This window comes from Oryx dammah, unplaced genomic scaffold (assembly GCF_014754425.2).
Source record: "Oryx dammah isolate SB20612 unplaced genomic scaffold, SCBI_Odam_1.1 HiC_scaffold_11050, whole genome shotgun sequence".
In the NCBI taxonomy this organism is placed as follows: Eukaryota; Metazoa; Chordata; class Mammalia; order Artiodactyla; family Bovidae; genus Oryx; species Oryx dammah.
The window spans coordinates 11,787,587-11,799,701 of NW_024080444.1; the positions used below are offsets into that span (position 1 = coordinate 11,787,587).

A 12,115-nucleotide genomic window follows, 5' to 3' on the forward strand; every position below is an offset into this window, starting at 1 on the left:
TGTGATGCAAACCACCAGTGTGCATGGCATACCTGCAGACTCTCCACATCTTGTGGGACTTGGAGAAAGAAACCAGTAGAGCTCATGCTGCTTCCCGTGCTCTGAGTAATAAAGCTTTTCGTCTATGACATGAGATTTTCATGTTTTCTGTTAGCATCCGTGAAACAGTAATAATCTAACTTACTAGCTTGCAAGTAGCATAAAACTCCAGACTCTGATACTTAGCTCTTGAAATCAGGAGAGCTAATATCTCTATATTATCAAATTTCAAAAGGAATAAAATATCCTTTTTGAATTTCTCTTGTGGGGATAATCAAATCTACATCACTGGGCTATTGGGAGAATTAAATGAGAACATGCATAGCACACCCGAGATATAGAAAATATTCAATAACTTTAGTTGGATCCTTGCACTCCCTAGTCATTCATTCCCTTAATATCCACATACAATGAACCAGATGGGGAGCAGTGTATCTCCAAGATAGTAGTCCATTCAGAAGACAAGGGGTAAAAAGGTCTAACACACCAATTTCTGACATTTGCATTACATGGCATTATTCATAAAGGGCTTCCACTCATAGTACCTCATTTAATCCCTGCACAGAAACCAATATTCAGGGGGGTCAGTCCTTGCAGAAGGAACTGTAACAAACTCCAAAGGTCTGGAAAATAGCCATATGGCAGAAGCCCAGGGATGTGGGGTCAGGAAGCAGTGCTAAAACGCAGCTGTGATGCTGTAGCAGTCCAGTTGGGTCCCGAAGGCACACCCTTCATCCAGGTAAGCCGAGGGAGCTCCTGTTGTGACTGGGCCTCCTGAGGAATGTCTGCCCTGGAGAAATGGCTGAAAACCACAAGGTAGAGAGATGTCCTTTGTTCAGATATCCTGATTGTTTTCAAATGGGAAGCTGGAAAGTCCTGGATGAATCTGGTCCCTTTGGTTCCCTGGCAGCTTCTGCGTTGTCTAGAAGCCTTTGGGCCTTTCATCGTCTGACAATGTCACTTGAGGGTCTTGCTAAGGTTGGAGAAGCCAATGCCAACACAAGTCATCAGCACTTTATCCCCTCCCTTGAGTTCTTCACCACATGGTTTGGTTTCAATTTTAAACATAATCTGGAAAAAGCTCTTCAAATGCCGCAAAAATTCTATCCTAAAAAATAAAAATTAAAATTAAAAAAAAGGGAGGGGGTAAAAAAAGGAGGGAAAAATGAAAGAGGAATTCGATTTCACAAAAATTCTCCTCCTCTGCCAACCTAGAACTGAATTTCCCGGATCAGGAGAAAAGATTGAAATTAAGAAATTCTCATCAAAGCCGATTAAATAGCATTTATTTACAGCCTGCTAGATTCCAAAGATGATTTTAGACAGCTTGCAGAGATGCACACTAGACAAACTCAGTAAATAAATGAAAAGTAGGGAGGTTACTCCTACAAGCACATTAGAGTAGACAGGGATATGGCATTAATCTTCAAGTGATTCATACAGAGAAACACATGCTTTGATGATTCACAGTATCATGAAGCTAAAACCAAGCAGAGTGACTGCTGCCGATGTTGAAAGAGAGAAGCTGCCCTCTCCACTGTTTGATCTTGACAGGTCCTTCATTCATTCAATAAATATTTACAGAGTGCCTACTATAGGCAAGGCACTGTCCTTGGTGCTGGAGACATTGCCGTCAACCAAAATTCCCTTCTCATGAAGCTTTCAGGCTAGTGGAGCAGACAACATAAATATCCTTGAAATATATATATATACACTTTCTCCATAATCAGAAATTTAAATAAACAAGGTAAATGAGAAGGAAATGTAGGTATAAAATATTTGTGTGAATATGGCAGAAAAAGTGAAAATGTTAGTCTCTCAATCATGTCCAACTCTGCAAGTTCATGGCCGATAGCCCGCCAGGCTCCTCTGTCCATGGAATTCTCTTGGCAAGAATACTGGAATGGGTAGCTATTCCCTTCTCCAGGGGACCTTCCCAACCCAGGGATCAAACCTGGGTCTCACCCATTGTGGGCAGATCCTTTACCCTCTGAACCACCCAGGAAACCCCATATAGAGCAGAAGGCAATAACGAAGGTGACCAGGGAAGTGCTCACAGTCAACATGGAGAGGAGTTCCAAGGAGCTCTCTCTTGCCATCTCCCGCAAGACAGAGTGATGGCTTCACCCCAAGAACACTGTGGGAGCAACAATTCTGTGCAAGGACCCCGGTTCAGGTATGCAGCCTTCTACTGGTCTGGCCTAGCAGATCCGGCATCACTCCAGCAGACTGGTCGTAGCACTGACCATAGTTCACTCAACAAGCAACTTCCTGAAGGTTTCAACCAACTGGCAATTGGTGAAGAGAAAATGTCCATGTTGGAAAGCCCAGAAATACAGGCCACACGTCCCCCTCCACCCTGAACCAGGCCTTGTCTCCCCGGGTAATTCCTCATCCCTGGTGACTCTTACCAGCCCAATTTGGGAAACTCTGGTTTAGTTAAGAACAGACAGTCTGCACGTCTTTCATGAAGTACTTCAGCAACCTTGCGTTGTGCTGCCTCCTAATCAAACTGTCCAAACACTCGCCACCCAGAATGTATGTGAAATCACACCAGGAGCTTTCAAAATACTGATCCTGACATGTAGGACCAATGGAACAGAACTGAGAGTCAAGAATTGAGCCCACACATTTATGGCCAACTAATTTTCTAAAAGGTGCCAAGGTAATTCAATGAGGAAAGAATAATCTCAACAAATGGTGTTGTAACAACTTCACACACAGAAAGATGAAGCTAGACCCTTTCATCATATCACACACAAAAATTCACTCAAAACAGATCAAAGACCTGCATGCAAGAGCTAAAGCTATGAAACTCACAGAATAAAACATAAGTGAATATCTTTATAATCTTGGGTTAAGCAATGATTTCTTACATACAGAATCAAAAGCAGAGTGATAAAAGAAAAAACAGATATACACTGAACTGCATCAACATTAAAATCTTGTCTGGACATTAATAAGAAAGTAGAAAGACAATATCCAGAAAGGGAGAAAATGTTTGCAAATCATTTAATTCATAAGGGTCTGGTGTCTAGAACATATAAAGAACTCTTACAACTCAATAATAAAAAACCAAATAACCTAATTTTAAAATGAGCAAAGGATCTGAATAAAAATTTCTAAAGAAGATATGCATACAGCATTAAGCATGTGAAACTCAACATTAGTTATTACAGAAACACAAATAAAAATCACTATGACATACCACTTCACAAACCAACAGAAAGGCTGAAAAAAACAAGGTAATAACAAAAGTATGGGTGAGGATATGAAGAAACTGAACTTTTAAACACTGCTAGTAGATATGTAAAATGGTACCACCACTGTGGAAAACAGTCTGGCAGTTTCTCAAAATGTGAAACAAGGAGTCAGTTGTTTCATCCTGCAGTTCCATTCAGGTATATACACAAGAAAAATGAAAACATATATCCAGACAAAAACTTGTACACAGCATTAATTCATAACAGTCAAAAAGTACAAACAACCTAAATGCCTATCAACTGATGAATAGACAAACAAATTGTGGTTTATGGAATATTATTCAGCCATAAAAAGGAATGAAGTATTGATATATGTGATAATATGAATGAACCTTGAAAACATTTTGTTCAGTGAAACAAGCCAGTCACAGAGAATCACATATTGTTTATGTCTATATGAATTGGACAGAACAAACAAATCTATTACAGCAGCAGAAAGCAGATTAGGAGTTGCCTGGGGCTGCAAAGGTAGGATGAGAAGAATTGGGAATAACTGTAAATAGGCAAGACTTTCGTTCTGGGTGGTGAAAATGTTCTAAAATTAGACTGTAGTTACATTTATATATCTCTGTGAATAAACTAAAAACCCACTAAATTGTACATTTTAAATAAGCTGTGTGGTATGCGAATTATATCTCAATAAAGCTGGTTACAGGACTGGAAAGGTCAGTTTTCATTCCAATCCCAAAGAAAGGCAATGCCAAAGAATGCTCACACTACTGCACAATTGCACTCATCTCACACACTAGTAAAGTAATGCTCAAAATTCTCCAAGCCAGGCTTCAGCAATACATGAACCGTAAACCAAGATGTTCAAGCTGGTTTTAGAAAAGGCCAAATGGTCAACATCCACTGGATCATCAAAAAAGCTAGAGAGTTCCAGAAAAACATCTATTTCTGCTTTGTTGACTATGCCAAAGCCTTTGACTGTGTGGATCACAAAACTGTGGAAAATTCTGAAAGAGATGGGCATACCAGCCCACCTCACCTGCCTCTTGAGAAACCTGTATGCAGGTCAGGAAGCAACAGTTAGAACTGGACATGGAACAACAGACTGGTTCCAAATAAGAAAAGGAGTACATCAAGCCTGTATATCGTCACCCTGCTTCTTTAACTTATATGCAGAATATATCATGAGAAATGATGTGCTGAAGGAAACACAAACTGAAATCAAGATTTCCAGGAGAAATATCAATAACTTCAGATATACAGATGACACCACCCTTATGGCAGAAAGTGAAGAGGAACTAAAGAGCCTCTTGATGAAAGCGAAAGAGAAGAGTGAAAAAGTTGGCTTAAAGCTCAACATTCAAAAAACTAAGATCATGGCATCCGGTCCCATCACTTCGTGGCAAATAGATGGGGAAACAGTGGAAACAGTGGCTGACTTTATTTTTCTGGGCTCCAAAATCACTGCAGATGGTGATTGCAGCCATGAAATTAAAAGATGCTTACTCCTTGGAAGGAAAGTTATCATCAACCTAGAGAGCATATTAAAAAACAGAGACATTACTTTGTCAACAAAGGTCCGTCTAATCAAGGCTATGGTTTTTCCAGTAGTCATATATGGATGTGAGAGTTGGACTATAAAGAAAGCTGAGTGCCAAAGAATTGATGCTTTTGAAATGTGGTGCTGGAGAAGACTCTTGAGAGTCCCTTGGACTGCAAGGAGATCCAGCCAGTTCATCCTAAAGCAGATCAGTCCTGGGTGTTCACTGGAAGGACTGATGTTGAAGCTGAAACTCCAATACTTTGGCCACCTGATACGAAGAGCTGACTCTGGAAAAGACCCTGATGCTGGGAGGGATTGGGGGCAGAAGGAGAAGGGGATGACAGAGGATGAGATGGTTGGATGGCATCACCTACTCGATGAACATGTGTTTGGGTGAACTCCAGGAGTTGGTGATGGACAGGGAGGCCTGGTGTGCTGCGGTTCATGGGGTTGCAAAGAGTCAGACACGACTGAGGGACTAAAGTGAACTGAACTGAAAGCTGGTTAAAATTTTGTGAAGTTAAGAAAAAAAAGAACTGATCCTTGGCTCCCATCCTCACATGGTATTCCAAGCTAAGTCTAAAGTCTATTGTATTTTCCACCATCTCCTACCCCTCTGTCCTCATTAATCTAGACAAAAGAGGGAAAAGGCAAAAAGGGGAAAAGCAAGCCTGAACAATTGCATATCCTTTCTGCTTGAGACAGGGGTTACAGAACGGAACAGTAACCACCCTGGACAGCAGGGTGATGCGTGCACACTCATAGAATAATTCCTCACTCCTTTGCTCTCTCTTCCACCTTAAATCGTGCTATTTCATTTCCATCTTAGCAGCAGCAGCAGCAGCATTCTTCCCCTGCTGGCTTTCCCATTTTACTGCTAAGTCACTTCAGTCGTGTCCAACTCTGTGCGACCCCATAAACTGCAGCCCACCAGGCTTCCCTGTCCCTGGGATTCTCCAGGCAAGAACACTGGAGTGGGTTGCCATTTCCTTCTCCAATGCATGAAAGTGAAAAGTGAAAGTGAAGTCGCTCAGTCGTGTCCGACTCTTGGCGACCCCATGGACTGCAGCCTACCAGGCTGCTCCACCCATGGGATTTTCCAGGCAAGAGTACTGCAGTGGGCTGCCATTGCCTTCTCCATCCCATTTTACTAACCAATTGAAATTTTCAGATTTTTGCTCTCTGTCCCAGCCTTACAACCGCCTCAACCCTGCCCTAGGGAAAAAAGAAAACAAAGATATCAAAGCCACAGATAAATAGTCCACATCTGTGGGCAAAGCTTCCAGCTGGCAGTAATGAAGAAAAAGCCAGCCATCTCACCCACTCGTCTACATTCTAAGAAGCAAACAGCCTGTTCTCTCTTGCTGCAGCCTCGGTTCTCACACAGGCCCGAAAGCCTCCCCAGGCTACTTCATTCTTCTACCTGAATTGCTCAACTGTGCTAGAAAAACCAGACACCCTCCCCATCTGGCAGAATTCCTAAGAGGCCACAGCCTGCTTCTGATCTCTTGGAGAAAGAGGGCAGAAACACAGGCTTGAGTGTGCAGGCCTGCATAGTTGCATGGGGTATTTGTAGCCTTTGGAAGTGTTTGAAAAAGCAAAGTCGGTTCCACTTCTTACATAATGTTCTGCCAACCCTCCAGCCAGTCTGAAGAAGACTGTGTAAAGGCTGGATTAAGGTATGTCTTATGATCCCCTTCCCCTCCAGCCTCATTATCCCTAAGTCGCTTGCTGCTTGGGATAGCAAAATGCAAATATAGCTTTTTTTTGCTATGAGAAATAACCTCAGACAATATGGAATCCTAACAGTCTCCTTAAGAAAATCAAACAGAATAAATTCACCCAACTCTACATGCAGTTGAACAAAGTCACCTTCAGGGCCGGCCCACATCCTCCTCCACAGCCCCACAGCTCAGCATGGCCACAGCCACATGTTGGCCCCTAAGGCACCACTCCCCTTTCCTTCCCTTCCAAACACCATACAATAGACCCACACCTCCTAGATATACAGACCAGCCACAGAGCCAGGAGAAGAGGTACCCAGGGGATACGGAGGACAGCCCTGCTCCTCTACAGATAACCCCCACATGGTGTGACTGGCAGCTTCTCAGATTAACCATTTTAGGCAAATGGGACTATGCAACTCCTGTGTGGAGAATTTAAATCCTGACTCAGAGAAGTATCCAGAGTGAGCTTCCCCCACCCCAGAACAAAGTGATTTATATATATAAACAGGCTCCAGTGCATCTGACAAGCAGGTTTCAGAGACTCCTAGAGCACAGAGGTAATTTTTCCCGGGTATTTTCCAAGAGCAGCTTGTTCCCACCACCACTACTGGTCAGCAGGTGAAGGCCACTGGGCTCTCAGTCATCTGCCCATTTGCCAGGTTGCCTGGCACTGCCCCTAAAATACAGCTCTTCCTAGCAGGTCCCCTCTAAAGCCTGCTAGAGCATGGCAGTGAGAGCAGTCACAGTGAGCTCCCTCCGGCAGCTCCACAGACCGAACCATGCCAGAGGGTCCTGCTTCCTGCTCCACCAAGCCACTCAGACTCTGGGCTCTAAGGAGTTGATCTGCAAGCTGAGGGGTGGGAAGAGAATCTGCTCACTGGGGCCCCCTGAAGTCGCTACACGCACGGCAGCTTTTAGATGTATTGGGGGTACTTCTTCTGCCAAAGAGCAACTTTCCCAAAGCCCCACTGACCTCTGCTCCAGGAATGAAGTTATTAAACTCCATTATAAGGCAACAGGAAACAAGAGAGCCAGGTAGGCTGCACTCTCATGAGATGGGGGCCCCAGGCCAAGTTCAGCCAACAACTAACTATGAGCAGGTGACCTCTTTTTCATCTGAAAAGTAAGGATATCACTTGTTTTTACCATATTCCAAATGTGTTCTGCGGCTCAGAGTATAGTAAGTTGGCAGGGCTTTGCAGCATTTAAACCACTCCCAAGATGTAAATACAGCGGCAAGTGTTGTGCTGGCTCCTAGAGAGCAATTAGGCAACAAACCCAAAAAACAGCAGGCTCGACCAGCAGCTCCCAGTACTCCTGTGCATCTCTCGCCTTGATCCTCACATCGCTGTGCTACATGCTGGGTGAGCCAACGACGCCCATCAGTCAGCGTCTGACAAGGACGCTCACTCCCCAGCACTGCAAAAATAGTATAAAGACATCAGTTATTAAAACTGGCATAAAACAAAGTGACATGGTTTACTTTAGACTTCCAAAGAAAGACAGAAGGAAATTATCTTATGACAATTTGAAACAAGGACTCTGAGAAGATATAGCATGGCACCCTTGCCCAGGCAGGGAGGTACCTGGAGTCCAATAACATGTATGAATCCCAGCTCTACTGAAGAGCACAGTGGGTCAGGGACAGGATGTCAGAGTTCAAAAACCTCAGCTGCTGACTGTGAGTGACCCTGGGCATGTGACTCAACCTGTGTCTCAGTCCCCTCACTTATAAAATAGAGTGTGCAACAGTACCTGTCTTTATCTAAACCCTTGTGGGGTTATCGTGAAACCTGAACGAGTTCGTATTTGTAAAGCAAGTAAAACAACACCTGGTAAATGTTGTTAAATAAACTTACAGAATTCTTGGGAATAGTAAGTAAAATATGTGTAATCTGTTTATTAATGTGACTAAAGGAAGCTAAGTCATACATTTTAAAAACTAGTGGACGCAGATCTAGAGATAGACAATTTACAGCTGATTTCAGGCCTGAGATCACCCAAAGCAACTCCTCCTGGCCTTCAAAATAACCTAAACAGGAGACTGGACTTCCCTGTGCGTCGAGCACTGATGGAGCTTCACCAGGCATGCTGTTTGGAGTGCTCAGTGCCCAATCTCGTCTAAAAGCCTCACTCCACCTCCACAAGCCCATGACTTCAGGACCGATGACTATCTCTATGGGTGAGACTGAGGCTCAGAGATGCCAAGGACCTTGTCCAGAGTCTCCCAGTGCTGCAAGGTACAGCCAGAACTGAAATCCAGATAGGCTGGGCTCCAATACCAGTGCACTGGAAGAACACAGAGAACTGTAGTCGCTGCAGTTTCCGATCATAAACATTTTCTAAAAGCGCTAATTAAGACGCTCATTGATATGTAACCATAATTTTAAATGAAGTACAAACTGTCCCTAAACTGTAAAACTAAGCTTTTTGAAGGGAACGTAGAATCACCATTACCAATTGTAAACCACCCAGAACTCCACAAACTGAAAAGAAATAAGATTCTTCACATTACCACCATGTCATCCAATACTATTTCATTTTACTAGGGGAAAAAAAAAAATCTCTGGCTTTCCTAAAGAATTTCATACCTATTGACTTACTTTCTCAAGTAACACAGAAAATCATTACCAGTCACATCCTGCAATAAGAGAAAAGATGAAAGTAGAAAAACAAGGGACCCTTATTTTCCAGAAAGGGTTTTTGAAAGCAACACTGCTGGAAAAAAACTATCCTGCCTGATCCCAGTGCTCTGTAAATACATTTTTAAAATTATTTATACAAATCAAAATGTGAAAACTGCCAGAAGAAATACATTTCTTTAAACCAAGGAGGATCTTGCTTCTGATTTTCTTTAGAAATCTGAGGTTACAGAAAGCAGATTTTTATTATTTTAACCTCACATAAAAATAAGTGTGATAGTTTGGTCTCCAAAGTTCCTGAATCCAACTAGGATAAGCTGTCCCCTCATGCCATCTACCTGACAGTGGATTCTGTCCTTTTCACCATTAACGTAATGTAAGTAAGTAATGCCTGTATGTAAACAGGTGATGATAACTTTGTCTGCCCTGCAGCTCATGTATTTCTTCCCACCTTTGCCCTGCAGCTCATGTATTTCTTCCCACCTTTGCCCTGCATCACTTTGGGCTTCTGGAGCTTTCCATGATGATTAAGGGAAGAAGGGTCCCAAATAGCAACAGTTTTCAAAAAAACACCCCCTCCCACCACCACTTCATGCTAGTTTACTGAAAGATGAGAGGCTGCCCTTTCCAAGCCCCTGGCCACTCCTCTTGCAGGACGCCCTGGGAGGCGGGTAACCCAGAGGAACATTTCCTGCGAGCTCCAGGCCCAAGGCTCAAAACATAAAATTTTGCAATTTGTCCCACTTCTGTAAAGCTCCATTCAGAGCAGACTACTTTGTTTTCCAGGAGATGTGTAATTTTAGGCAAGGTTTCTGGAAGACAAGACACTGCAATTAATGTTTAGTGAGGGAGTGTATCAAGGACACAGGAACTTTAAGAAATGTCCAGTCACATCTTCACCATCTCCACAGAGTTTGCTGACTTAAAAAGACTATACAAGGCTCTGTAGCAAACTGAAAAAAATAAAACTCTAAAAGCGAGAGAAAAAAAAGTGTCAAGGAAAAATAAAAATATACATTCCATTTTTCACATAATGTTCTGCCAAACCCCATGCCCCATGACCACACACATTTCTAGACGCTGCCTCAGGCTGGGTGAGCGGCCAGGCCCCGAAACCAAGGCTGGGAAAGCAGCAGCGATGAGACTGGCTAAGAAGCTGGAGTGGGCTGTGGTGGTCACACAGCTGCCAGTCACTTCCAGCAAATCATCACCGGAAAGCCAATCTCTGCACTTCGGGTGCTGTGCTAACTGTAAAGTCTCTCTCAGCAATGTTGATTCCTCATGTCAGCATGTCATTTAGGATTAGTCAATTTCAGATTTCCTGTCCTGTGAAACATTTACTTTACACAAGTTATCAGGAGATAATGTGGTTCTCACCAGTTTCCTGCTTATCTGTCTTTCCACACTGCTAACAGAATGTATTCTCTTCCATTTCCTTGTTTCAGAGAGCCTTCTACCATCAATTTACAGGAAAAAAAAAAAAGCCTCCAGAAGAATCTTCTGGTCTCTGCCCACAGCACCATGGTCCAGTGGTGCACCAGCCCCTCTGCAGTGCACTTCCCTTCTCAACGTGATGGCACCACCATTCTTCAGTTATCACAGTACTGTACCTTTCAGATATACAGCATCGGTACCATGATAACCGAAAAAGGACAGTTCAGTCTCATATCTACCTGAATATTCCCTTGCACCCAAGGCCCACTCCTCCCAAGCTACCCACCCGTAGGTGGCTACAGAACGATCTTCAAGTACACAGACACATGTACAGATATCAGTGCTCAAAGGGGCTGTTCACAGCAACCTCACTTATTTTCAGTAATGTTTTTTTTCACTGTGCTGTTTAGAATTCAAGTCTTCTGAGGATCTGCTCTTTTTGGATCTCCTACTTTAATAACCCAGCAGTCAACTTCTGATAACAACCCCTTGGCCTCAAACTCACTTCTGCATTTCCCTGCTAGTCCAGTGGTGTTACTATGAACTTTGTCTTTTGAACAAAAAGGCAGTCCTTTTTCCTATAGCTAGAGAAAAGAGGAATGTTGATATATGGCAAAACCAATACCATATTGTAAAGTAATTAACCTCCAATTAAAATAAATAAATTAAAAAAAATAATAATAATTTCATGACTGCAGTCACCATCTGCAGTGATCCTGGAGCCCAGAAAAATAGTCTATCATTGTTTCAAAAAAATAAATAAATAAAATAAAAATTAACAACAACACCCAAGCTATATATAATAGTATACCTCCAAAATGGAAATAAGGTCTAAAGCACAGACACAACTGTCAAAATACTTATCACACAGCTTTAAGGACATGGGCGTGACAGATGGACAGGAAGAAACTGCAGGAAAGAAAAGAAGGCCGAATCCTTGAGACACCAGATGAAAATGACAACCTCTAGCTCATTTATGGATTAGTACAATCAAGTGTCCAGGACAGTGAACAGGACAGTGTTCAACATAACACTTTTGTGGTTTTGTGCAACTGGAGGACAGAAGTGAAGTGAAAGTCGCTCAGTCATGTCCGACTCTGCGACTGTCCATAGAATTCTCCAGACCAGAATACTGGAGTAGGTAGCCTTTCCCTTCTCCAGGGGACTTTTCCAACCCAGGGACTGAATCCAGATCTCCCGCACTGCAGGCAGATTCTTTACCAGCTGAGCCACAAGGGAAGCCTAAGAAACTGGAGTGGGTAGCCTATCCCTTCTCCAGGGGGTTCTTCCTGACCCAGGAATAGAACCGAGGTCTCCCACATTGCAGGCAGATTCCTTACAAACTGAGCTATCAGGGAACAGAAGTGGACAGCATGAGGAGGCTGAAAGAAAACAACTCACGTGTAGGGAGAGAGTGGTCCGAGCAGGACTTTGGAAACATCCTGCTGTCCAAGGGTCATGAGTAATAGAGCCAGGCTCTGGTTGGTCGAGTCCACGCATCCACCCTGTAAATAAAAA

At 43.1% G+C, this 12,115-nt stretch overlaps 1 protein-coding gene across 5 annotated transcripts in view; it reads right to left on the reverse strand.

The window, feature by feature from the left end:
* Window positions 1-375: 375 nt before the first annotated feature.
* The window catches only part of LOC120860231 (RNA 3'-terminal phosphate cyclase-like protein), a 63,700-nt gene continuing 51,960 nt past the window's right edge, over window positions 376-12,115 (reverse strand). For 4 of the 5 annotated variants that reach the window (XM_040236015.1, XM_040236018.1, XM_040236017.1 and 1 more), the window contains 2 exons: window positions 11,999-12,102; window positions 376-1,147 (listed from right to left, as the gene is read on the reverse strand). In XM_040236015.1, coding sequence (XP_040091949.1) covers window positions 997-1,147; window positions 11,999-12,102 — 255 coding nt within the window. In that variant the 3' untranslated portion in view covers window positions 376-996. The remainder of the gene's footprint in view (window positions 1,148-11,998; window positions 12,103-12,115) is intronic. The other variant, XM_040236016.1, reaches the window with a different exon arrangement.